The sequence below is a fragment of the Argentina silus genome, assembly GCF_951799395.1.
Source record: "Argentina silus genome assembly, chromosome: 13".
NCBI classification, from domain to species: Eukaryota; Metazoa; Chordata; class Actinopteri; order Argentiniformes; family Argentinidae; genus Argentina; species Argentina silus.
The window spans coordinates 10,944,277-10,972,237 of record NC_139667.1 but is presented as its reverse complement, the minus strand read 5'-3'; the positions used below and the strand labels follow the sequence as shown (position 1 = coordinate 10,972,237).

At 47.6% G+C, this 27,961-nt stretch overlaps 1 protein-coding gene across 2 annotated transcripts in view; it reads right to left on the bottom strand.

Moving 5' to 3' along the window:
- tiam2a (TIAM Rac1 associated GEF 2a) overlaps positions 1-27,961 on the bottom strand; it is a 57,639-nt gene that overhangs the window by 13,478 nt on the left and 16,200 nt on the right. The window contains exons 4-15 of one of the 2 annotated variants that reach the window (XM_083683665.1): positions 24,583-25,075; positions 23,709-23,881; positions 21,926-22,150; positions 19,533-19,718; positions 19,228-19,374; positions 16,393-16,449; positions 12,122-12,289; positions 11,191-11,295; positions 10,388-10,466; positions 10,170-10,259; positions 9,679-9,900; positions 6,460-6,563 (exon numbers count right to left, since the gene is read on the bottom strand). In XM_083683665.1, the coding sequence (XP_083539791.1) occupies positions 6,460-6,563; positions 9,679-9,900; positions 10,170-10,259; positions 10,388-10,466; positions 11,191-11,295; positions 12,122-12,289; positions 16,393-16,449; positions 19,228-19,374; positions 19,533-19,718; positions 21,926-22,150; positions 23,709-23,881; positions 24,583-25,075 (2,049 nt within the window). The remainder of the gene's footprint in view (positions 1-6,459; positions 6,564-9,678; positions 9,901-10,169; positions 10,260-10,387; positions 10,467-11,190; positions 11,296-12,121; positions 12,290-16,392; positions 16,450-19,227; positions 19,375-19,532; positions 19,719-21,925; positions 22,151-23,708; positions 23,882-24,582; positions 25,076-27,961) is intronic. The other variant, XM_083683666.1, reaches the window with a different exon arrangement.

Here is a 27,961-nt window from a genome sequence, read left to right as displayed (position 1 = left end):
AAAAAACCACCAGACCGTGTGGCTTGTGCAAACGGAGGGGAATTCCTCTCTTTCTTTCTCTCTCTCTCTCTCTCCCTCCCTCCCCGCTTCCAGAGAGCACAGTGAAGAGGAGTGGACAGTTGTTACTATGCAGCTACAGCCCAGGTCACATACATCAATACAATGAGGACTCTTCTGGCCTGTCAGGAATAGATGTGTCTAACAGGGTGGGGGGTGGGGATTCAGGGGCAGAGGGGGCATTGGTTTACTGACACACACACACACACACACACACACACACACAGAACACACACAGAACACACACAGAACACACACAGAACACACACAGAACACACACGCACACACACACAGTGCAGTAGAGTAGATACAATGGAGGAGTGGGACTGGACTGCATGACTTCAGAACATACGTTTACTGTGCTTATGTAGCTTTTCAATAGACTATGACCACGTCGGTCCAACCGTGCTGGAGTGTCATTTCAAAAACATACCACCGTAAACAGTAAACATCTTTCTGTGGTGTTAAGAGGGGGATTTAGGGCCCAGTGCTAATAGAGCTTCCTGAGGTCAGTGGTTAGCTGACACACATGCACGCACACGCACCCTGTTGTTCCAAATCCAGGTCACCTGCCGCAAAGAACTCTGGGATGGCTCAGAGAGGCTTGAAAGGGCAGACCACTTAAACACCAAACAACCAGACCAACTCACGAAGGCTCCGGTGCAGAAGAGAAAGGAACACAAATTATAGATCTTCAATTCAACAACGTCCCCCGCCCCAGTCAACCGTGAGCAACATTCTGACCACACATTAAACATTCAAGGAAGATACAAGCTAAGAAAAGTGATCTAAATGTTTCAGTGAGCATCACAGAAATCACAGTAGATACTAAAGCAAATGTAAAAACTCAACATTCAGAATATCCTCTTGAATTGAACGCTACAGTGCCTATCAGTCCGGGGGGGGGGGGGCGGGGGTGTTGGACTAGGATATGTGCAGTTGTATTAGTATTAGAGGATTTTAAGGCTGTATGTGGGTAGTAAGACCTGGGGAAGGTCATAAGGAGCTGTTTGTGATGCAGAGAGATTAACGTCGCTGCTCCAGCCAAATGGGTTGATTATCCAGCCTGGCATTTTCCACCCCCAGGCAAGATGTCATCAACAACATCACTCTATCCCCCTCTCATATACACACTAGGGCAGCCAAACAAAAACAGGCAGCCAAATACACACATACACACACCATTTCTGTCTCTTTCTCTGGTAGTCCATAACCACACACTCACATCCTCTTTCTCTTTCTGTAAATACACACATAAACAAGGTCAACACCCCTTGCCCAGAGTCCACAAACATTTTAAATTAAAGCATATTTGAATCCAGTAAGGTTAGAAAGAAACAACCTACACCATTGACACACTGTCAAACTACAACCAGCGAAATGCAATCAGATCACGTAGCTAGTGTATAATCCACCCTCACACCTCCTATCCAGACACGTAAACAGAGCCGTTAAACACGGAGCTCAGCCTACTTCTCCAGATGAAATGCTCCTCAAATCAAAGAAGAACCCTTTGTGCCCTCCGAGAAAGAGAGGTCTTTACAAAAATAAACAAAGTCAACAAACGTGGAAGTACAACGCCTGGGGATAAAATATGGGTCGTCCCTCGGGCCTGCTCGACCCATTCCTCATAGGAGAGTGTCCTGTCATGGTAAAGGCCTGGTGCTGGGTGATTCATTCTGGAGGTTAGGGCTATTGTGCAGCGATGCCATCCTCTTTCTAAAGCTCAATAAATAAAAGACACACACTCATAAATCTAACAATGTTCTCCATTCCTCCTCGTTCTCCCCACGTTTGCTCTCCCCCATTACGCCTTTTATTATTCATTCTAAACCAATATTATTCCAGCGACTCTCAGAGGAGCTTCCGAGCGTTTGTTTTTTAATAATGAAACGCCCTCGGATATTAAAATGCCATTCTGACTAGGGCCCCACAGGCAGGCTGAGGCCTAGGCCTACCACAACGAACCACTACTAAGCAAAGAGCGTGAAATCATCGTAGAACCTCTGACTACTAAACATCTGGACTACTAAACATCTCATTAACAAAAGCAAAAACGACAAAAAGAGGATGAAATGTATTCGGAACACAGGTTTGGATAAACATGAGACCTGGCCCCATAAAACAATGAGGGTCGTAGAATTTTGTGTTATCTGTGTGACCTCCTGACCTGGTATAAAGTAGTGGGTGGTGATAGCAAGCAAACACCACCGTTAAACCATATACCTGCCAGAGGAGGTGATGTACAGTAACACCACATCTGATAGGACATACATCGGAGCTACCGAGGGTGTCTGAGTGAACACAAAAACCATAATAAACTGTTTATTACAACCCTTCTGACCTGGCGGTGTCATAAACTCACCTGAATTATGTTGAAGTACAGTTTGGGCAGGTTTGTTACAGAGTGAATGACATAACGACTAATAGGTTAGTGGGGAGCACTACACAATCTTGGACTGGCAATTGCACATATACAGTAGTGAAATCACCCGGTCAGAGACAGGTTGGATACCCGGTGGGACCATCCTTGTTCCAGTCAGAAGAGACGGTAAGATACACGGTCCAGTTCTACCTCTAGTACATCTGTTGAACACAGCTATTACACAGTAATAACGCCTATTGAAGAACTAGTAGTGGTACTGTTGAGTTACCAGGAGTGCTGTAGTTTGGTCGGGGCTCTTCTCACAGGCCAGGCAGGCGGCCACGTGGTCCAAAAGGCGGGCCAGCTTGTCTTTGAACAGCCGGCGCACTGTGAGCAGGGCCGAGCCCAGGAACACGTCCTTCTCCTCCGCCCCACAGCCGCCGGGCCAGAACCACCAGCACATGGCCAGCAGGGAGCACACGGCCCGGGCAGGGGACTGGTCCCGGATGAACAGCCCGATCAGGGTGGTGAGGTACACGCACGGCCTAGACGACGACTCTTCTATCACCTCGACGACCTCCACTGCAACCTCTTCAACGTCCGCAACCTCAACCTCCACGTCTGGTGCTACCTCTAGCGTTGCTACCTCCTCGTCCCCACTCTCAGCCATCAAGCCCAGCCTCGAGCCATGGGTCTCCGTCAGGTCGTTCGGCTCCGCTTCTCCCAAGCTCGCCTCCTTGCTCCTCGGGTCTATCTATCACTCCCTCTATCCCTCCTTCCTTCCTACCTTCTCCTCTTCTCTATCGCTCCACCCTGCTCGGTCCGTCTCTCTACAGTGGGTCACACTGAGGCGGAGGTTGCTAGCCCTGGCTACAGGGTAAGCCCAGATTATTAGCCTGCTCACGACGGCCATATGGTGGCTGAGGGACTTAGTCATCATAACTCCTCCACCACCACCCCTCCCTCCTATCCTCTTACCCCCCATAGCGAGGCCCCAGAGGGGGGGGGGGGGGGAGTGTTGTCTACGTTTGGGGAGCCCCCCTTTGGAAAAGAGGATCAGTGGATGGGTGGGAGATGTTTTGAGGGACTGTGTGTAGTGCGGTCGCAAAGTCCATTGGTATCTGTTCTATTTCATTATGTTCAAAGACCATATATAAGAGAGTCAGAGAGGAGTGCAAATCGTGAATAACTCACCTCACAAGATCACACATTCTTAAAAAAAGTGTTAGAAACACCTCTATGGCACTTTATTATCCATCTAGACTTCTGCAGAACAGAATCATTTGATTCTGATCTGAAATACATACTTCACTGTCACTGTCACCATCAGTACAATTTATAGCAACCCAAAGCCACAATGTTCTGACATTTCACAATCTTAAAATAAACATGTGACCACATTTACTGTACAACTTAATGACATCATAAAAGCTCATATAAGAGTCTTTAAGTCATGTAAAAAAAAAAAAAAATCATGAAATAATTCACAATGTGTCAACCAAGGCAAAACAAAAAATAATATTACATGTGGCACTAGAAATAATAAAACATTGATCTAACCACACCCTATGAACTGAACTCACAGGGTGTAACAAGTAAGAGACCGGTATTTAAGACTGCTATTCAAATGGAAATCCAATCAAGAGGTGAAGTTGAAGGCAGGACTGTGTCATTGTATATTGATGTCCACAGTAATGGAGTCACTGTCAGAATTAGAGGCTGTGTGCGTCACCGTCTCCCTGAGGGTGTTGTGGTGTGGCCAGACTAGCACAGGGTTGTAGGTGTGTGTCAGTCTGCCCTGGGCCTGATTAGGATCACTTACCCACCCATCTGTCCCCTGGGGAGTGGCCTGGGCCTACAGTGCCATACTCAGGGAAGAAGGGACATCAGCGGTGCCCAATCCCAAACACATCCCTGGCCCCTTCCAGCAAGCAACATGGTGGAACCTTCACTTCCTAGTCTTTCAGAGGAACTATCCCTATAAAGATATAGGAAGTGTTGAAAGAGATATCCTCCAATCACAATCTCACAAAACCAATTAAAACCAGTAATGGTAAGTAGTTCCTTCCTCTGTCCCAAAACACACCAACAACATCACATCAGTGGAGAATCTCATTGGGAATCATGAGAGTCCCATGGTTAACTCTGTTTTGTACAACATTTTTCCCAACACAATGAGGCAGCTCACCTCTGTAATGTGAGTAAATTGGAATGCACCAGACCCGTTAATTAAAGTCAGATTCTTCAAAGGGGAGGCGTTTAGACTCTGTGACAAGAGGCTTGAAATGCCAGTCCCCATCCATCTCAATTGCCTTTGTGGTGTTTGTGTGTGTGTCTGTGTGTGTGCGTGCACCTATGCTGATACACTGGGTGATTTTCTAGCCGGTGACATGATTGTTTTGCGGCTCCACTCCGGGGCACACAGACTGACTCTGGTGGCAAGATTAAATGCTATCGTTTATGGAAGCAATCAGAGTGGCTGTTTCAACTGTTGTTACACATGTCTTGGCTTGAAAAAGAGTATTGTGTCTAGTACATCACACAGACTCTCTCTCGTGCACACGCACACACATTAACGCACACACACCTCCAGTCCCACCCACTCAGAGTGTACATCGCAAAGACAAACAGGCTGCTCTGAGCAGCATTAGTACTGCACTGCAGATCCCAGCTCAGCAGGAATTGTTCTTGTCACTGGGCAAACAAGAGAGCTCAGACCATACTCCTGAGGATTTAACACCGCCCAAAAGGCAGGCTAACACTGCAATGTGTAATCAACGGATCTACGGCAGCATAGTGGGTATTACATAAGAACACATATTGACAACCATTGTCGTGTGGGATGAGTTCAGATGTGTAAAGTACAGGGGACACATTCACTTACACACACACACACACACACACACACACTTCACCCAGTCTAGAGTTCCCAGAGAAGGACATTTTAGGAGCATCAGTTCGCACTCACGCATGCACAGACACACAAAGACAGACAGACAAACACACCCACCCCTCAGCACTGCACAGTTCACACCACTGTCAGTGTGGATCATTAAAACCTTGCTTTGTGGACGACCCGACTCATTACTGCAACTCAATAATAATGCCATGCATGGAAACATTTCCCAAATGTAAATATATCTGTTCTATTACCATAATGCTGAAGTGAGATCTCCAACAGCACACACTTAAACTCACTTTAATCACTTCACTAAGTTATTATTAACATAACAAAAAGACAGACCGGAAAACTTAATATTGGACGAAAATAAACATTTCTCAAATTCCCAAGAGACAACCGCTGGCATACTTACAATTGAATGTTGATGTTAAAGTTTGGAAGAGGCAGAAGCCCAGAGTTGAACCAACCAGAATACAACCGTTTCCCTGCATTTAAGGTAACCTAGCACTCCGCTTTAAAATCCAAGGTGAGGCTTGAGCATAATTGTGCATTCACAAAAAAATCAACTAGAAAAACAACCTCCTGACTCTTCTTCGGTCTAATTATATTACTTAGAGAGAGTGTCCCTTCTGGTCTATCCACATTCTACCCCAGAGAGATGTGGTGAAGATCACCACAGCGCTAGGCTAACGTGGCTAACGTGGCTAAGTGACTTGCCTCTAGTCTACAGCCTCTGCTGGCGGCTTGCTAGGGCCCTACCTGTCAGTCACAAGTGTGTCATGATTACTTCCTCTGGGATGTGTGAGTAATATTAAGGAGGTATAATATTAAGTTTCTGGGTCCAGTGTGACAGCTGAGGGTTAAGAACAGGCGGTGGTGAAGCTGACAGGGGGGGGCGTTAGAGACGGGCCCCCTTGTCTCTCTGTGTGACAGTAATAAGCTGTCTTTATACTCAGACCAGGATGCAGTAATTATATGATGTTAAAGAGTGGTGCCAGCCTGTCTTCAGCCCTGCTCTGCTCCACACAGCTGTCCCTGATGATTGGAACCAGGCACACTGTGTGTGTGTGTGTGTGTGTGGGTGCGCTGACACATCCAGCCCAGTGTGTGGTGTGTCCCAGTCCCACCCTCCTACCTTGCTGTGTTGTACAGGTCTGTGGCTGAGGTGGGCCAGCTGTAGACCATTCTCCAGCCCCGGGCCTAGGGACTCGCCCAGAACATCTGGCACCGTCGACACATCTGAGGACACACAGCACTTAGCGTTAGCATCACATCACTTAGCATCAGCATCACAGACTGTACACTGGGTGGCATTTAACACCATTTGCCCGCTCAACTGAATCATATGAACCATGTGATCTGACATGTACAGTCATTCAAGAGCTAGGATGTGCTTTCTTGTGGTAATGGAGCAAATGGTGAATGTTTAGTAGAGAAAGAATTGTGTTCTGTGGATCCCCCCCCAAGACAGGAACATCGTAAACAGTCACCCTCCTCTTTATAGAAAGCCATATAGGCTGACAGAGACAGAGAATATGTAGTGCACTTCAGAGAGTGTAGAAAGTACAGCACTTCTGAGCTAGTGTGTAGCTGCGGTATGGGATTGTCTAGTCATGTGCCACACCATTTCCTCTGAAGCAATGTAGCACTGTGCATCCATCTACTGACCACAAAAAAACAACAACACAGTTCGCTAAGTTTGAGCATATTCCCACGTAGGCGCCTATGATTCTCGATGAGAATTACAAAACAGTCTCAAAACAATCTAAAAACAGTCACGGTCACGACATGATTACACAATCTGAGCTTCTCCACGTGTCAATCAACGGAACAAATCCCCAAACATCCTGCCACGTTCCCTCCGGTGTTACCGGAAAGCAGCTGATGAACTTTTGTTGCGGTTTTTCTTAAAACAAAATGCCATTTTGGGGAAAGCGTACACACGCGGTCGCTAGCTAAATGCATCTGACTAGATTAGAAGAGGCTAGATTTGATTACACTGAACAGGACCTGCGTGCTGAACACATTTCGAATGTCCTCCCGTCCTACTTCTCACCAACATCAAAAGAGCTGAGGGAGACAGACACCGCTCAGCACAATCAACTGGCTGGCCCTTCTGATTGTAGTATGGAAGGTAAACAGATGGAAGTAGACATGGAGACTGGGAGGCTTTCAGGAGAATTACTTGAAAGTTCAAATGCTCCTTCTGCTCCACTGTTCGAACTGAGTTTTAAAGCTGTGTATTAAAGCTTTTGTATTTTCTCGATTGCATGTCATTGAAAGGATTTGTTCTGTATTATATGAACTTGACATAATGGAAATGTAGTTTCCATGCAGGATGACCGGTTGAAATAATTCTATAAATAACAACACACAAATGGTAAGGGAAATCTTACTGCACCACACACCTTCATAGTGATAATCAAAATGACAGTGGATGCAGCTGGACAGCCCCTTTACCTGCATGTATCTCAAGCATGTCTACAACATTTATATGTCAAACAAAATGCAGACTTCACCTCAGAGTATCAGTGTGTGGTGGTTCAGAGTGTTTGTCTCTCACCCTCAACAGCCTGGCTGGGGTCACACCCCCTCTAGAGGCAGAGGAGGATACTGCAGTCACGTTGCCTCAGGCATAAACTGACCTCCGCATCGATCACACTTTTGTTCAGGATGTAGTGACAAACGACTGTAATTCACTCTCATGACATCCCCTAAGTGCTGTAATGAAATTCACTTACTTGGAAAATAAATGTGTGCGTAAAGTGTTTTCGCATGTACAGTATAAAGAATTGCAATTAATTATACATTGCCAATAATACACAAATCATTCACACAACACAGACTTTTGTCACTCTGAGTGTGCATTTGTTGTAAAGTGCATTAAGTGCAGTCCCCTAAACCCTTGGGCCATTTACATTTCAGCATCACTGGCAATCAACCAATCAATTACACAGTACCTCAATAGCCTACAAAACAATATACTTGCAAAACAAGTAACATAAGTAATACAGCAGGAAAGTTACGTTTTGAACGACGCTCCAGAGAGAGAGAGAGAGAACAAAAGACTCCTTGACCATCTATGACTGGATGAGAGATTGGTATGGGAGCCTTTGGCGTCCTGACTGTCGGTATTTACTAGGCGTAGTAGTATGGTTGACACGCTGCTGAAGACCTGTAGTCAGTCCACCTTCATATCCAACAATAACTATCTCCCTTAAGATGCGCTCGTGACGTGGCTAAGAAACCTTCTTTGAAACTTCTACTGTTTACTTCAGTGAGGCAAAGTGTTGAGAGGGTCAAGGGGGTTGGTGTGTTTTAAGGAAGTCAAACATGTTCACTCATGCCCAAGAGGAAGTCTGTGGTGACTGGCTAGGGTGGAGCGGGCGCGAAACTAGCAATCTTCAGCTGACAGATCAACAAGATGAGTGGAGAAGATATGGACGAGGATATACAGAGACACTGGAGAGATTTCAGTCTTATCCTGCCATTTTCACATGTTTTGTTTGACCATCTGCAGATGAGATATGAATTTCAGGTGACAATTTTCGTTTACAAGATGGACAATAGAGATCTATTCTATTAATACAAACACTGTGTGACCTGGGGTGGTCCAGTGGTCCAGCACCACAGCCTCAGTGCGCACGTACGCCCATGTCGGCATGGGTAAGAATCCGGCCCATGCCCTGCTGATATACCCTCTCCTCCTTACTTTCCTGTCTCTCTCCACTATTTCTATCCAATAAAAATTAGAGACTGTTCCCACTCAAACAAATACATTTAAAAAAAACCAAAACACTATTAGCAAATTCAGCACAACCTCAGAACATTAGCCTGATATTCTGGCATGATATCAGTACTGACATGCATGGCCGAACATTGGTGTGAAAAAGCACGGCAGGGCAACAGCTTGCCGACAGACCATTTCCAGAGAGTGTATTATTGAGCGGAACTGAAGCAGGTTGGTGGCGCCAACACACGCTGACAGCACAATCGGCACTACCCCACAGCAACTGCCAAGTAGTAGCATTTCTGTGGAAGTGTCTCACACACACACACCCCCCCAAAACACACACACACACTCACACACACCCCCACCCACCATCTGTCACACTCAGGGGCACTTGGCAGTTATGAGACAGGAGTCAGGGTGCAGTAGATGAAGTATACTGAGCTAATTCTAGTCCAGCATCAACACATATCTTCTTTTTATCCTATAGGTCTATGTCATTTTTATCATTGAGTAGGTTTTTAGTCTGATGATGATTGTATATGTGTGTGTGTGTGTGTGTGTGTGTGTGTGTGTGTGTGTGTGTGTGTGTGTGTGTGTATCCATATGCCATGTCAATCTCACCTGAGGAGGACTTGGCGCGATGGTGAGTATCCAGGAAGTCCTGCAGCAGCTGTGATTGGTTGGGCGGGATGGGGGGGTCAGAGGTCAGGGGGGAGGCAGGGGCGTCCCGTCTGAGGGTCAACTGGAGGGTCAGCTCAGCGAACAGTGTCTGGATCAGACCCAGGTCCAGAGTGGACACACTCTGGCCGTTCAGAACCAGGATCTCATCACCCGGTCGCAGCCCTGGACGGACACACACACACACACACACACACACACACACACACACACACACACACGTGTGTAAGAACATACTGTAGGAATTTCACCCTTGTGAAATAAGATTTCTGTCTTGCTGTTCCAAAAGCGTTTAGTCATCATCATTCATCAAATTTCCTTACAATATATTCTAACATTATCGAGAAATATTAAACATTGCATACCATACAGAGGTACACATATCTATCATCGTAAATGGTTTCTAGGTCACAATCCATGGAGCAGAGCAGTACCTTCACAGAAGGCCAGTCCCTCATGGAGAACCTCGCTGACAAAGATCCTGCTGTTCCTCTGACCGTCGATATGCCCTGTGACAGCAAAGCCTAACACACACACACACAAAACATAGAGACAGGGGTCAGGTCACACACACACAAAACATAGAGACAGCGGTCGGGTCGGGTCAGGTCACACACACACACACACACACGCTACAGTGCAGCACACTCACCAAAGTCCCCAGTGCAGCTGGGCCTGGTCATGTGTAGGGTGTCCACATTCAGAGGGAACACCTCCAGCTCATCATACAACTGCAGAGAACAACAACTCAGTCACAAACTACAGCAATGAGAAAATCATCATTTGTCATCATTCATGTGTGTGTGTGTGTGTGTGTGTGTGTGTATGTGTGTGTGTTCATGTACATTTACATTTTTGGCATTTAGCAGACGCCTTTATCCAAAGTGACTTACAACAAATACATTTGTTTAAGTAAGTGAATCATCTATCCAACAGTCATCATAAGACAAAAGTAATCAATGCTCACACCAGGGGCCATTGGCAGTCCTAATGCCAGAAGCCATTTTTTTAAAATTTCAATTATTTATTCACAGGAGAGAACTTGTACAGGGGGGAAGTGGGGGTGAAGAGGTCTCAAGGGTTGGGGTTTGGGTTAGTACAGGGAGGGTAGTGAGGGTGAAGAGGTCTTAGGAAGGACTGTTAAGATGTAGCCTGAAGAGATGGGTTTTCAATCTACGGTGGAAGATCGGTAGTGACTCTGCAGTCCTGACAGTGGGGGGAAGCTCATTCCACCAACGGGCTCCAGGACAGTGAAAAGCCGTGACCGAGTGGCGCGGCAGCTGCATCCACATAGAGGTGGCGGTGCCAGGCGGGTAGCCGAGGTGGAAGAGCGGAGTGATCGTGCAGGAGTTTGGGGGCTAACCATTGCTTGCAAGTGTGTGTGTGTGTGCACACGTTTACTTTTGCGCCTACGCGCTATGCAATAACATGACACCAAATATCAGATTCGCTCACCAAGTCATGGACCAGTTCGCCTGGTGCTGGGGTTCGGACCTCCACGTTCTGGGTCACACATCTGTGCAGCCTCAGACCGTGCAGGCTGGGGTCCAGCTGCTGCGCCTACAGACAGGGACAGAGAACACTAATCTGTCGACAGCCTGCGTATAGTACCCATGGAAACACACACTCCATACACAAACACATCCAGGCATGGCACCTGGTCCCCCGCCAGCAATATGAAACCAATCGTATCGCTCCCTTGACGTTTCTATTGTGTTACAGACACAGTTTCCGCTAAAGCTCAGAGTGGATGAAGGGAGAGTGGGTGTCTCAATCTCCACCTGTGGGAATGTGGATTAGTGCGTGTGTGTGTCTCCAAGCTGTATGGGTGGGTGTGAGAATGAGCTAGGTGTCCATCCCAAGACAGGTGAGGGGATGACCACCTGTGTGTCATCCACTCTAACACACACACACACACACACACACAGCGTATCGGGCCCTCAGGGCAGGGAGTGGGTGGGAAGGGAGAGAGACAATGACACAGCACAGTAACCGTCTGGGACTGTATCCAGCATGGTACAAAACGACAAGAGCTCAAACAATGGGTGTGACAGTAAAAAAAAAAAAAAAAAAAAAAGAGCTAGTCACCGACGGCAACAGAGCAGTAGATGCTAACTAACCCACGTCATTCAGCAGTATTTAAACAGAACCCACATCGTAAGAATGAAAGGGTTTTATGAATTAGGCATAACCTCAAGCGAAACTCATCTCGGAAAAATATAAACAACTCTTGTACTTAAACTCAGTGAACGTGACTGTGTGGTCTCCCGGGACACAGATTAAGCCTAGTTCTGGACTAAATCACACTTCCAATGGAATATCTTCACTGAAGATGCTTTTTAGTCCAGGGTTAGGGCTTCATCAGTGTCTTCTCAATGGCTCCTACCTTGCAGGCTGCAGAGAGGACATCAGCCACGGTGTGGTCTCTTCTGACAGGCACCTGGATGGCTTGGCTGTCAGGCATGTACACGCAGGTCAGTGCCTCCACACTGCTGTCCCACTGACCGCCCTCGGGGGGTGACATTGAGTAAATGTTAGCCAGCCCATCCAATCTCTGAGAGAGAGACAGAGACAGAAAGAAACAGCAGACAAATCAATACATTTTCCATTAGACCAAATGTAAAACCTGGCAGTCGCTCAAATTGCAGTGCAAAGATGTCATGCAATTAGCCATTTAGAAATTCATTTGACATCATAAGACGCAGTCGTTTCATATAATAGCCATCATAATGATTGTGTACACTGGGGAATTGATTGCAAAGAGGTTATTGGCAAGAGTTTGCGAGCGTTTAGATTCCTGTGACATCGGCAGAGCTTCGCATCATCATAACAGACCCATTTGGTTCAATAAGCACTATCCATATGATTTCATTTCAATGTATTTGATGAAGACGGACTAATGTCCGAATCTAAAGGCGCTTCCCATGGAGGAATATGAGGGCAATTATTCCTCAGTAACATTAACAATGAGGTTTGGGTTAGCATTAATGCTAGGGTAAGTCCTGCCACCGGGTTGTTTTGGTTTTGGTTGCGCCTCCATGTCTCTGAAGGGGTAAAGTGGCGCAGCAGCATGAAGGCTTGTGGGAGACGCCACAGCGCTGTAGAGACCACAACTATGGAGACTCCACATCTTGAGGAAATACTCCATCATGCCAAATGTTTCAAACCTCACAGGCAGGAGGTTTGAGACAACCCATGATTCAGCACTTCTGTAAAAGTGGCTCTTTTTGTTAAGACTCCCTGGATAGATGTCGGTGACTATGTTTGGGAATAGAACGGCATGGAGAGACTGCTGGAGGAGTGTGTGTGTGTGTGTGTGTGTGTGTGTGTGTGTGTGTGTGGCTCCAGGAGGTTGACTGTCTGCTGGTGTCGTGTCACTGTGTCAGAAAGGAAAATCTTGGGCGACATTTTCCCCCTGGAGACCTACGTCTGAGTGGGAGACTAAAGTGTCTTTGACTGCGTTTATGTAGTTGGTTGGGCACAAACACAACAGTCACACACACATATATACATACACACACACACACACACAGTCTGGCAAGGGAAACAAAGCTGCACTCAACAAGGTGGATGGAAAAAAACACACAGGCGTACAGAAAAACATTAACTTTCCAGAAACATTTATCAGAAACATCTATTTGGAAAGAGTCACCTAACAAACTGTCGCCAAAATAAAGGCCACCAATGTCCTGGCCAATGTTGTTTCTCTAACATTTAGAAAGAAAAGCAACAGAGAACCGTTTCTCTCCTGAATGTCCCCTCCTTTGGGTTAATGAGGTCATGTTGATCCATTCGGAGAGAATGAAAAAAAAAAGTTGTTATGATGACGGTTGCATAACCGCCATCCCAGCCTGTCCGGTCAACGTGGTGTGACTGGAAAATAGAAAAGTCCGTCCCCGCCCGTGACTGAGCCACACCTCAGGCCCAGTAGCAGAGTGACTGTGCACTCATTCATGGTCCAAGGCTTGTAACGGCCCGGTCCACTTTCCACCGGCACTGCCAAGCTTCTGCTCCTGGCACGTGCCGCCCCTTCACGTGTGTGTGTGTGCGCGAGCGACCGTGTGTGTGTGTGTGTATTTTTTCACGTTGAAAGATGGGCTGAGAGTGTGTGTGTGGGGAAACCAAAACCTATACATCACTCTTTCCCCTCATAAGAGTGAACCTCCACCCTGTAGCTTCTAAAGACAGCATCAAGACTAACAGACAGTGTGTGTCAGAGTTGACCACCGCACAAAAATACTTGTTCAACTCTTGTGCCTCTTAGCAACCAACAACACAAATATTACAACTCCGACATAAAACCGAGAAAAATAGCTAAATAATTAAATAATGAGAGGGAATATAAAAATATGTCATGGTGTATTTCCATTATCCACACGTTAGCATGATAGGGAGGAGTTTCTAGAGAACCGGGCTTCGACCGCCGTTTCAAATGGACTATAAAAGCCACATGTTGATGTGACCAATCACAGAGCAGCGACCATCAACACCACTTCCCTTCCTCTGACCTTACAGAGTGGAGGTGATGGTGGTTGTGGGTAACGAAGTGTGGCTGGGGAACAGAGGTGGTGACAGAGGAGTGTGTATGTGTATGTGCGTGTTTGTGTGCATATATACACACACACATATATATATATATATATATATATGTATATGTGTGTGTGTGTGGCCTTCTCTGGGGAGCGGTCTCTGGGGAGCCTAGGAACTTTTAATGGAACACTATGGTGGTTCCTGAGGGATACAGGTGTGTGTGGCTACCAGGCTCTGACAGACTCTAACCCCTCACCCCTCTCCATCGGACGGTTCCCCTCCCTAAACCACAGCTGACAACATGTGGCATTCCTACCCAGGTCAGCAGTGTCAACACACCACCAGCATGTTGAGACAGCTGGGAGGAATAGACAAAAGCCCATCTTTCAACGAGAAAAGATACACACACACACACAAACACACACACACGCACGCTCCTGCACACATGCTAGCTCACACACACACACACACGTACACACACGCTTGCGCGCGCACGCACACACACACACACACACACACACACACACACTCCTTCAGTGGATTAGAGGAGTCTTACATGACTGATTAAGAGGGAAATTCCTGGAACTTGTAGACCCAAGTGAGACAACAAAGACATCAAGAGGAGACAGAGGGTGCAATGCACAGGGGGGGGGGGGGGGGGGGCTAAAATCAATAAAAGCTTCAATGCTTTCAATCTAACCTGAAGCATCCCAATATCCCAACCGAATTAAAATGGATTCCAGGAAAGAATTTCATGTCCATCTGAGAGGCACACACTGGACCTCGGGGAGAGTGCCACCCTCAACAACACAACACTAAAGTAGAGCCTCTCCAGGAGAAAAGCCATCTTTGTGTTCCAAGCCACTTCCTATGTTCAAGTCTGGGTACAGCAATTAAAAGTGGTGGCTTCAACATTGGCTACATTCACCCACATCCCCCTAGTCTCTCTCACATCATCAATACACATCATTGTACTGTATGGAGTGGAAAATAACCCAAACCCAAAGGACGGATATCCTGCCCCCATCTATAAGTATGACTATTGTGTGCACCAGACCAGACACCCCCTCCAATGTCAAACTTTATCTGTCCCTCAGACCTCAAAACACATTCAGTACAAGCTGTTCTGTAGGGGGAGGGGGGGGAAACAAGCGAAGACAAAGAAGCAGCAAAGAGACCTAAAGAGACAGTGCTATCTGTGTGAAGAGCCAGACACTCAGGCCACACCATATTTCAAGCCCTACTGACAAACACACTGTAGCCACCAGACATCCTGCGAGTGTGTGATCCTAGGGAATGACAGTTACTGTACAACAAGTGTTGAAAGATGGCGAGAACACGTAGTATTCGCTCGTTCAACACGTTCACAGTTCACACACACGCACACACACTAACAGGCGCTTTCGACACGTTTGTGCAACACTGTCTCTCAACACTTTCCATGATGTCATGCATGATGAGGAACTAAGACCCCCCCCCTCCCTCCCCACATGCACGCACACACACACACACACTCTTCTTCACCTGAACATCGATGGCATTTTACCCCCTCTGTTCAGACAGAATGGTAGAGGCAGTAAAACTATGGTGCCTGTCTAAGATCCAGACTACAGACACCTGCAGACAGGCATGAGAAGAAGCTGTGCTTTGATCCTGATCATGTCCCGCACACACACACACACACACACACACACACACACACACACACACACACATGCCCCTCGGATACAAACTGCAGACACGATGATCCCCCTCACCCCTGATGACCCCTGACCCCTGAACCTACGAGGTGTCATCACATGCTGTGCCGTGACATCATGAAAGCCCATAAAGAAACAGGAGAGGGCTGATCCAAGGTTAAGACACTGAAGTTCTCGCCATAAGGATTTAGTTAGTCTATCCGCACACACAATATGTGCACTGCAGAGTGAATGGATTATGTATGCTTGCTTCTCACTGTTTTGATAACTTGGCTAAGGAATTTATAGACAGACACATGGTTTGACAAATGCGCTTATGTCAGTGGCCACTGACTACAGTGATAGTCATTGTGCCTCCTAGTTGATCCAGAAACCGTAATGAAATTAAATGGTGAAGAATGGTGACAAAATGGTGGCATTGACTCACCTCAGAGCTAGTGGGAGGTAGACAGTAGGCTGGTCCTCCACCGTCACTCTCAAATATCTGCAGGAGGGGAGAAATGAGAGACACACCACACACACACATTTACTCATAAATCCTTAGTCATCCGTACACAAGTTACCCATGGCAACACAATTATAAAACACAGACACACACACAGCTATGATGGACTGTATCTAATTTAAAAGTGTATGGGGTTAGCTGCATGCTTTGATACTATTTCCATGGTGGAGCCGAGCCTTTGAGGCTCCAGTTGCAGTAATAAGTACTGTGGAGATACTAAGGCAATAGAGCTCCTGTGTGGCAGGAGAGAGGGAAAAAGAAAGAGAGAGAGAGAGAGAGAGAGAGAGAGAGAGATGAAAGGATGAGCCAGCCTAGCCGGGGAAGAGCGGAGGACTGGGTGCTCCTCCTCCCTCTCTCTCTACCTCTTAATCTTTCCTTTCTTGACCCACTCCCTCCCTCCCTTGTGTTCTCTCTTTCCATCTATCCCTCCCTCTCTCTCTCTCTCTTGACTGATGTCAGGCTTGTTGTGGCAGGTGTCTTACGTGTCGTTAAGCCCTCTGGTGAGGGTGACTCTGCAGGTCCACAGCTAGGGCTGACTCCACTCAATTAGAGCACCCAAACACAGTGCAGCTTAAACACGTTGCTAGAGATTACGTTGCATTGCTAAAGCTTCACAGAAAAGACCGTCAACGGACAGGAAATGAAAGGAGGGCCTCTCTCCAATAGAAATGTTTTTCCTAACCATGTGACCTGGTTAGGAGCATTCAAGGCCCCATTTATAGGCTATAGACCGGGAAGGCCCAAAGAGTTTTTCCTGGTCCAGTTACATCATTTGGGAAAAACTCCTGTTCAGGGATAGATATAGACTTTCTTTGACCCCTTGCGAGTGACGCAGCCCACACGGTCACACAGAGCAGCTTCTGTGTTCAGAAATTGAGATGCTGTAAAAGGCCCTGCTTGTCGTAAAGCCCACTGAATTTAGAACTCTTCATTTCTCCCACAAATCCCTGGGCCCTCCTTTCCTCTGGCCTACTTCAGTCAATGGACAGGCGCCAGTTCCTAAGGCTCTACACCCCTTCTGCAAGTCTCAAAAGTCTCCTCTCACCATCTCTCCTCACCTCCTCCTCAAAACACATTGGAGGAGATGGTCCAAGGGGGAAGGACCCTCCGATCTTCTCCTCCAATGCGTTTGGAGAAGGCGGTCGAAGAAAGCGACCGCGAGAAAGACTTTTGAGATCCAACCCTTGTTTTAGGGAGAAGGGAGGGGGGGAGGTAGGGCTGTGTTGGGGGAGGATTGTGAATTTGGAATGGGTGGTGGAGCAAATACGATTTGGGATTAGTCAACACAGAGATGAGTCACTAAGTAGACTGTGGTTGGAAGACCCTGTGGCTAATGTTTATGCACTAGGATCTGAGAGATGCAGGGGGGGGGGGGGGGGGGGGAGAGAGAGAGAGAGACAGAGAATGTACAGGAAGAGAGACGAAAGAGAGAGAGACTAGGACAAAAATAAAGCAAGGGTTTTGGCATACATAGAAGAGCCCGCTGTTCAAATCCTTCTCCAATAAACACGTGTCACCATGAGTCACCGGGAGAGGACAGCCAGAGAGCCCATGATGTCAGACAACATGGAGGCTTCCTCAAGCTCTCCTCCAGTCACCAGAAAAGATGGGACACGGATTATCTCACTACACTCCTCCCACGCTACAGTATCTTATACAAGACAACACATGTACCAGGAGACTCGCTACAACCTCCTTGAAGTAATAAACTCTTTTAACAGAACTAAAATGTCATAAAAAGGGCAGACAATTATTAGAAACGAAGAGCTCAGAAAGGGAAACCTGTGAGGAAAAAAAGAAAATGCTGGGCTGTTTAATATTTAGCTGGCTTACACAAACCATCTGTTTGTCGCTGCAGGGCCGGGTACAGCAGGCGGCAATTTACCACATATGGCTTTTAATAATTCAGAGTACAGTTCTGTTCCTGGCCTGCGTCACCTCACCCTGGCCCTTCTGCGCTGGGAAACCAAACTGGGACTCATTAGCTCGCCTGCTGGAGCTCCCCAACACACACACACACACACACACACACATATACACACACAAGCACACTCACAGGCACAGGCACACAGGTACACAGGCACACACACACAACCGAGAGGGATTTGGGTTGGAAGAGTACTGTGTGGATGAGGGAAGACCCTGTTTTGACTGTATTTAGGACAACTGTCTCTCTTTCTACGGAGGACTAAGGAAGGGAAGGAGGATCAAGGACTGATAGCTGGGCTGTTTCAGACTACAGGCTGATATCAGGGGAAACTCCTAAGCCTTTGTGTAAACTAGGACACCTCACCCACATAAATGGATGTTCATAATAGGCTTGAACATGGAAAAACACTCTTTTCTACAGTTTGCCCTAAAATAGACCACCTATTGTTTGGTACTGTACTCTCTCCACACAACACCACCTTCAGGGCAGAGAGAAGGGATTGTAAAACATCAATAAATAATGAGCCTGCGTGAGGGTAATTACTAACCTGAGAGGACTTTAAAAAAATCCCCCCCTTCTTCCACACCTGTGTTTGGAATGTTCCCCTGTGTTTACATCGATGGGGGAATTTGCAGTTAAATCTTAGCATAGGGGACGATGAGCTAATATGTTTCTCATAAACATAATCTTGATGAAACTGCACTCACGGGGGCTATATTTACATGTGTTTCTTTGACTTTCATGCCGGCATGCTGAACTGCAACCTGCCAGTGTGTGTGTGTTCAGTGTGCCAAGTGTGTGTGTGTGTGTGTGTGTGTGTGTAGTACCTGTGAAGCTGACGGTCTCTTCTCGCGGCCTCTCTTGGTGAGGTTGTCCAGGCCCTTCAGGGAGGAGAAGAGGCCTCTCTTGTTGCGTGTGTGCTGGGTCAGGGATACAGAGCGCCTCCGTAGGTTGGCCTCATCCCTGGAGCAGATCTGAACACACACACACACACACACACACACACACACACAGACAAAATCAGGATGAGTATCATTGTGAACTGTACACTATTACAGCAATCAACATCTTTTGTGTTCCCAAATGACCTCGACCCGTGGCTCAGCCTGGGCCTGTCCTGTGAGGGTCTCACCAGGGCGTGGAAGGAGGACACAGAGAACATCCCCAGGCGTCCTAGGGCACCCTTGGTGGGCCTGCTGGCCGCCGCCAACAGGCTCTTGGGGTTGGGGAGCTCGCCGCCCTGCAGGCTGGCCAGGTAACAGCGCATCCTGAACAGGTCCATGTTGAACTTCTCCAGGTTCTGCTCCCACTGCTGGATCTGGTGGGGAGGGAGGAGGAGAGTGGGTTAGGGTCAGAGTGCATTTGATCAAGCAGCGATTGCTTACAGTTGTGTGTTGTTTAGGGGGTGCATGAGATTGTTCTAGATTGGGGTGGGGCAGGGTTGATGGTGAGGTTGGTGTGTGTGTGTGTGTGTGTGTGTGTGTGTGTGTGTGTGTTTAATTCAAGTGTCTCTATTATTCTCTGTAGTAAAAGTCATGAGGGGGTGGGGTGGGGAGGTGACGAACACCAGACCACCCCTTTAAACCCTGCTCCGTAAACACACACACAGCCAAGTATGAGAAGGTGCTTATTTTGTTAGCAGAGGGGGTTGCTTTAACGAGAAAACACAGGAGTTAAACAACTCTATACAATTGACTTTAACAGCACTATAGTCTGCAGAGAGTTCATTTATAATACCAAACAGTATGGAGTCCTCTTATTAAGTCTCATCCACATTGATGGAATTCTTTAGGGTTGGGAATAAGGGGGAGGGGGGTAGTCTGAACCTATGACATTCCATCGCCAAAACAAAGGCCTGCAGCCCGCGAAACACTGCGTGAGCTCAAGAGCCAGTCACGGTTAAACACAGCAACATTGCAAAAGGCCAACCACCGCTGTTCATTAACTGTCCCACAGGAGTCCATATCACTCCTGGACACACACTGAATTGCCATCCTCGGTGTACTGTATAATGTATCATAAAATGTCATCCAAGGGTCAAACTCTGGGTAGGCTTTTCATTGTACTGAGCCTCATCCCCGAGTAAATCCAACCAGATAACCATGTCTGCCTGTGGATACTCTGAGGCCATTAAGACTGGGACATTCTGAAGGACAGGAGAGGATGGCTGCAGGTGGAGAGGAAGTATTAAGTAGTGTCAATTAGATAAACTCCCTTTTTCCTCAGAGGAAGGAGAGGTGGATTAGGGCCTGATAATGTGTTTTGTGACGGTGCACTGCATCTGCCGTGCAATGGCTTGAGAGTCTCTCTCTTGCTCCCTCTCTCTCTCTCTATCAGAGAGTCACAACTATTGGCAAATTGCACCCATCTGGCTTCAATGCAATCCTATTTACTCCCATTATAACCGGCAGGAATGGGCCATTTCCTTAGAGATAGTCGTCTCCTGATGTTTCTCCTCTCTTCTCCATCTGCCACCTCTCTTTCTGGGCCACGCTTAGCTGAGAGACATTAACTACAACACAATTATTACTTCACTTGGGAGGAGGAAAACAAAGATTGTCTGCTGCCTGGCACTGATTTTGGGAAGGGGGGAGGGTGGAAGGACATCAAAGTGGCCCTCACAGCCCCCCTCCCTACCCTCTGCCCCTTACCTCCCCCCCCCCACCCCTAAATCATCATCAGCCTTGGGGCGCCTGACTCGGGGCCTAACCCCGCCCTTTCCCCTCTGACCCTCTATCATTGGCTCCAGACCTGCCTGTCTGTCTCTGTCTGTCAGTCTATCCTGGGGTGACGCGATCACTAAGAGGAAACAGACACACACAGCCAACTATCCTGTAGAGAGATTATCCTCCTTGTCATTGGTTACAAGCCATTCAGCTTTTCCTCGAAAGGGATCTACACCGCCGCTGTAAAGAATGTCCTGATTCACAGCCCTTTTTAAATTTAGGGTTGAAGTACTTTGAAGCAGCCAACCCCACCCCCTTGATTACCCCACTCTATAAATCCTGTGTGTGTGTGTGTGTGTGTGTCTCTAGCATGGCAGACTGTATGTTCAGCCTAGTCCTAGCTGTTTAGGCCTGGTGGTGTCCCCAGGCTGTGAGGAGAGGTAATCCATGCTGAGATGCCATTAGCAGAAAACATCTGGAATCCTAATCCCACGCAACGAGGCTCTGCAGCTCCCCTGAGTACGTGTTTGAGGCTACATTACATTTGGGCTAATTCTTCTCAGATTTCCAAAAATAAATCATGGGGTTTTTGGTCGCATGGTCACACATCACTAATACATGTAGCATGGATCTCAGTATGTTGCTAGATTTCGCACAAATAAGATAAAATAATGACGGATCGGGTCATTGAAATCTTAGCCAATCGCCAAAATCTAAGAAGACACTTCAACAGAAAAGAAAAGACCTCTTAATATTGTAAAAAATCACGGCATGGACCTAGCCAGCAAGCTCCGCTCACAACATGGTCCTCATGGCAAACTTTCATCATCATCATCATCACCACCACCACCCTCCTCACCTGGTTCTCGATGGCCTTCCTGTTCTTGGGGTCGTGGACCACGGCCAACTGCAGCTCGGCCATCTTCTTCATCTTGCCGTCCATGTCTATCTTCTGCAGCAGGCCTCTGATCTGGCTTCTCAGGAGACGCAGCGTGTCCTCCTTCCCGTGCCGCTTGGCGAACAGAGAGGCGCTGGCCGAGTGGATAGCTGTCACCCAGTTCTCCAGGTCCGTCTGGTTGCTGGCCTGAGGACACACACACACAGGTTGGACGTTACACTCCCTGAAAAGCGTTTATTTTTTACTGGAGTCATGGTTGGTTGTAAAAGCCAATGCCCTTACCAGCAGTGATGGACACAGCCAAGATTGAGGGAACGTGACGTGGTAAATGACATGCTTCATGATGATTGACAGCTCTTAATTCATTCAGTGCATCATTTATGCATTCACCAAAAATGCATAAATGATGATGCTTAATTTTGTAGCCAATCAAAATATTGTTGCTAGGTAAATACTACACAAAACACTTTGCACTCCAGGTGGTGAGTTTTACGGATTCTTTGGCAGTTAGTGAGTTAAAGAGCAAATCAGGTTGGGAGCCTGTCGCATTCCCCAACCTTGAAATGTCACAATGGGTACAGCCAATCTATTCGGATAGAAATTATTTATTTAATTATCAGGCGATATGATGTTGTGAAATCTGAAGCGAGGAGTCTAGAAAACTTGGTGAAACCTGAAAGGTTCTACAGTACTTTGGTTTACAGAGTCAACGGTTTCCTGAGCAAGGGCTCCAGAGAGATGTAAACTACCTCCCTACGTTATTATCCACCCTGAACACCACCACTGGGAGTTCATGTGATACTTTTACAAGCCCTACTGAGTAAGGTCGAACACACTGCGAACGCAGAGGTCAAGTTCCACTTAGTTTCTGCATCCAACAGTGAAAATGAGGTCAGCAAGGCTCAGACAATAAACTAAAATGTGCTCCCTCACTCAAAACCCTCCAGCTGGAAAGTTGGGCGCTTCCCCCCTCTGTAATCATTGCTGGAGTCTCTAACTTAATCTCCTCAATTATATTGTGAAAAGGCACAAGAAGTGTGTGTGTGTGCGGGTGTATCCATTGTTCCCCCTGTGTTCAGCCGACACCGTCTGTCTGATCTGGTAGCAGACTACAGGACTGGGGGGACACGTCACAGCGGCATGCTCCGCTTGGTTGGCCAAGCAGGAAGGAGACTATCAAACCAGGCTGCCGCAGCCGCTTCGACACGCTATGTTTTCCACCGGCCAAAACATTCCTTGCTAACTAACAGCTTCTGGTCCTCATTTGTGTTGTTGGATTGGAGACGGCGCTGAGCACAGCGGCGAGCAGAGCAGAGCGATACGAGAAGTTCTGACTGAATGCCAGTGAGACGTGTTCGGCAAGCTAACGCCACGCAGCCACTGGAAGAGGAAGGGAGGGGAGGATGGGGGGACCGGCATGTTTACATCAACACTGATGTTGAGACTGGAGTTTGACCTTTGTAAACAAGCAGAGAAGCATGACACGCAGAGCCGTGTATGAAATGACATGGTGTGCTTTGTCATTTGTAGCCTGATGTAGTGCATGATCATATTCATACACAACATAATGTTCATCATGACAGTACTTTACTCATGTACACGTTTTAGATGGCATTTTGCATGATGTAGGGCAATGTTGTGTCTAGATCTATCCAATTGGGGTAAATCTTTGGGTTACATTTCTTTTCATCTCTATAGAGATGGAGGGGGAGCGAGTTGTGTTGTACGAGTGGTCGTTTCTCACCTGGAAGAGGTAGACGTCTCCGTAGGTGTTGCTGAGACAGAAGACGTTCTCCTTCTTGGGGTGTTCGGGCACGGCCTGGACGATGCTGTCCTCAGCCAGCAGGGCATAGCGCGGGGACAGCTCCTGCTCTGGGGAGCCCTTACCATAGGTCTCATAGAACAGCAATGTACAACCTGGAGGGAGAGGAAGAAAAGATGAGTGTGAGGGAAAGGAAGAGAAAGCTTAGGATGGAATGAGAACACCATGGCTACTTCTTGTCCTGAACAGGGGACTGAGACAAGCTTTAGAACGGGGATGGAAAGTGGTTGCAAATGCACACCATCTTTAAAGAAATCTTATTCAGAATGGTTCCTTGTCTTTGTGAGTTTCTTTCCTTCCTTTGTTTCTCAGTGGTGCACTTGAATGAATACTTTTTTTTAAAGTGAAGGCTGAAGGATCCACACACACACACACACACACACAAGCCTGAAGATTATCCATTTAGTGAGTAAATGCCACAGCATAATTCTCTGTAAGCTTTTAGGATAGCGGAGGGGGATCAGTCAATGGCAAGTGTAATGTACAGGCTAAGTAAATGAGGTGGACTCTCCCAAGGACAGCCAAGCCCGTCTTCAAAGAAGCAACGCATGTGCGGAGCAGGTCACTGGCCTCTCTTATGAAAACTTAATAACACTTTAACAGAGAGAGTTTCACTTGACTTTGATGTGATTTAGGAAACTGACCTTCCCTCTGCTCTGCTCACGACTCACTAGTCAGCAGCAAACTCAATTCCAGTGAGATGTGTTCCACACCAGACTCAGTTCTTATCAACTAGACCCAAGAGGGTGATATCCCCACCCATCGAACCCTCTGCCCTCCTGCCCTCCCTGCTCACCTTTGAGAGTGACCCAGTACTGCTTCCACTTGCGCCGTGTGACCTGCTCCAGCTTACGGTCCTTGTGCAGGGTGAGGAGGGGTTTGAACCACAGCCAACCCGCCCGTCTCACCACCCCCTGCTCCTTCTCAAACAGCAGATCCAGCTGCTCCAAGGACCCTCCCGTCGACTCGCTGCTGCTCTCCCCCTCCTCGGTGCCCGTGGATGGGTCTCTCCTTTCGCCACAGCCCCCTGCTCCACCACCACCACCACCACCGCTGCTGCCGTGTCCAGTACCGGTCTCCAGCTCACGCATGAAGTTCTCGTAGATGTTTTGACGAATCACGTCACTGTTGCCGGGATGGAGGGCCCCTGAGGACTGGGCCCGGGAGGCTCCTCCACCTCCACCCGGGTACCAGAGCAGGCTGGAGACCTGAGAGGGGGAGCTGGTGTCGGCCGTGAGGCCATCTACGCCGCTGTCAAAGGCCTCGCCGGGGTCCTTGTATCTGGGCTCCTGGAGGAACACGGAGAGGGAGGACAAGGGTGAGGAGGATGGTGAGGAGAGCGAATGAAGAAAGAGAGTGGGGAGGAGGGTGAGGGGGAGAGGGGTTAAGGAGGAAAGATGGAGAGGGGAGAGAAGGGGGGAAGAGGTGAGATGGAGAGCAAAGGGGGTAAAGAGAGAGTGAGGAAAGGGAGTAGAGCCGGAACAAAGGTCACCGCTGTCCACTACAACTAACAAGTAAAACATTGAACAGGGCATATTACTGTTGCTTTTACAAAGTTTCCAGAAAGAGGAAGCTAATTTAACTGTGTGTGTGCAGGCTGGAAACCTGGGTAACTGGAATCTTTGAGACTCAGACAATTTCACTGTGGCCTCCTGATCCCAGTAGAACAACACTTGACGGAATTGCGCCTTTCATTGCTAATGAAAACCTACCTGCACTTGACTAGATTGCAGCATTGATTCTCCCCCTGGCAACTGTCTGGAGTGCACTTAAAACACAGAACACACACACGGCTCCGGTGCCTTTTCCAAGCCACCCTCCAAAAGCCTCACTGAGTCACAGTCTCCATCTGTCTCCTTCTGCCTCCCTCACCCCCCCCCCCCACCTCTCTCTGCCTCTCTAAATCTCCCTCAGTCTCCCTCACTCCCCCTCACCTCTCCCAGCCTCCCTAAATCTCACTCTGTCTCCCCCATTCTTCCTTAGCCCTGTTCAGCACTCAACCAGCCAGAGACAGAGTCCCAGCTCCTAATGAGAAACAGCTGGTTGAGTGCTTGCTGCAGCAGCAGCGTGACCCTAAACCCACAGCAGAGCTCTGGAATCCAGGTGGAGGGGAACGAGAGCTGGAGTTAGTCCTGATTATGGTCAAGTCGATGAAAGGAGGCAGCGTGGCCAGATGGGTGATATACAGCCACAGGGGCAGCATTGGTCAGTGGCCCCAGTAGAGCTAAGGGGATCCAGACAGGACTGGAGTCCCAGTACAGAACCCCCTGAACCTGCACCGTTATGTGCTTCATCCATGACAGCAGGTAGCCTCTAAAAGCCCTGAATCGCTTGGAGATTTCAGTTGGAAATTCACACTCAAACATCGGCCTGTGAAGAATTCACAGTTTGAGACAGCTTACTGAAAGAGACCATTTGTCTGTCTCTAAAAATATAACTCCCGTTCATTACCATACTGTTCTGGGACCTAGGGTTGGCTGGCCTACACAGGACGTAAATATGGCTCCGTATTGGGTGTGTAGGGATGTAGACTTAAAGGGCGATGGTTGGAAAGCGTCTCAGAAACCTCGGAGGCTGCTAACCTGTATGACTTCCACAAATGTCCCTCTAAAGCTTTCTCTCCCATGTATACAGGATAACAAAGTAAACCGAGAGAAGAGTAAAGCTGTGGGTCCTAGCCTCGTCCCAAACCCAGCTAAGCACAAACACATGCCTGGAGATTACCAAGCCTATCCAGAGAGCAGGAGGCTTAGGAGAGGACACTACTACTTGAAAGTAAAAGCTGTGTCCCAGAGCAGTGTTGCCCTCATGCGCTCATCACACTAAAACCGAAACGGAAAAAAACTAAACAAAACAGTAAGACAATAAACGAATGACACAGGATGTTCAGTTTATGTGCTTCAGCTAAAGTAATTTTCCCTCCCTTTTTGAAGGGAGCACCTATGAAGGAGCACCTATGAAGGGAACACCTATCCATACAAGCTCTCTGGAGAAGAGGATAGGATGGTATAGAGAACCCATGCATTCACCAAATGCAACCACCAAACATTCAGGACAGAATCACCATGACAAGCCAATCGTTAACAAGAGCGAGGGAGATTTTAAATATTCAGCTGAGACTTAGTTTCACTCTAACAAAGCTTCTCAAAGGCTTACAACAATTTTCTTGGCATGATTTGAAACACATTTAGAAGTTGTAAAAAGCAATTGAATTAGCGCACGTTTGATTTCAAGCCTCAGAGGGGGACACACTTAACTCTTGCTGAGTTCATTTGGAAATATCTAATAATCCAATTTTAGGCAATCAACTAATCAGTCTTTGTTGCGGAAAACATGGATACGATGAGATTTGTTTATGGGATTATCACACACACACACGCACGTACGCACAAGCAAACACACGCACAGTCTATTTGATACTTTTCTTTTAATTTAATTTAACAGTACAACTCATGGCTATTCTCATCCTCTCTTTCTCTGGGAACGAGCCTAGTTTCATTTTACTGACACAGTGAGGCCCAGGTTTCAGCTGTCGGCCGGTACCGCCCTTCCCTACATCATACAGTTTTACATTCCTAGGGTTGATACACCACTCAACACTCGTCTCAACTGTCCAGTTTAACCCTCTCAATAACCTTTCACTCAAATAGCTGAGTCCAAATCAAACCGTTAGGGTGAAATCCGATACCAACAAACAATCTCGGTTCACTATAATCACCAACACAAAAATGTAACACCTTTCATGTCTAAAAAAAGTCAGAAATCACAATACAATGACAAACCCATTAGTGGCAAGCTACGTGTCTCAAACGAGGCATGCTACATACCCCTGCCATTGCAATGAGGTTGCCAGAAGGAAATTAAACTGCCATGATGTGTACCCACCCAGAAGTAGTCCTGACATCTGCAGACGCCCCCTCGGATTCTCATCCTCTCGTCTCTAGTCATATGCTATACGACTACGCTGCTAGCGAGCTCCTCGCTTCCCTATGGTCCCTCACAAAACACCTCGCACCGCACTGCCTGTGTCACAAATTTCATTTTGCGCTACCCTGTGGCGCCATGGCCCTCAGACAGCTGGTAGCACGGCGCTAACGGCTAACGGTTCCATTCCGGGCGACGCCACACTGATGTGGCACATGGCCCAGGTGAACTTAGCCAGCCAAAAGCTGTCA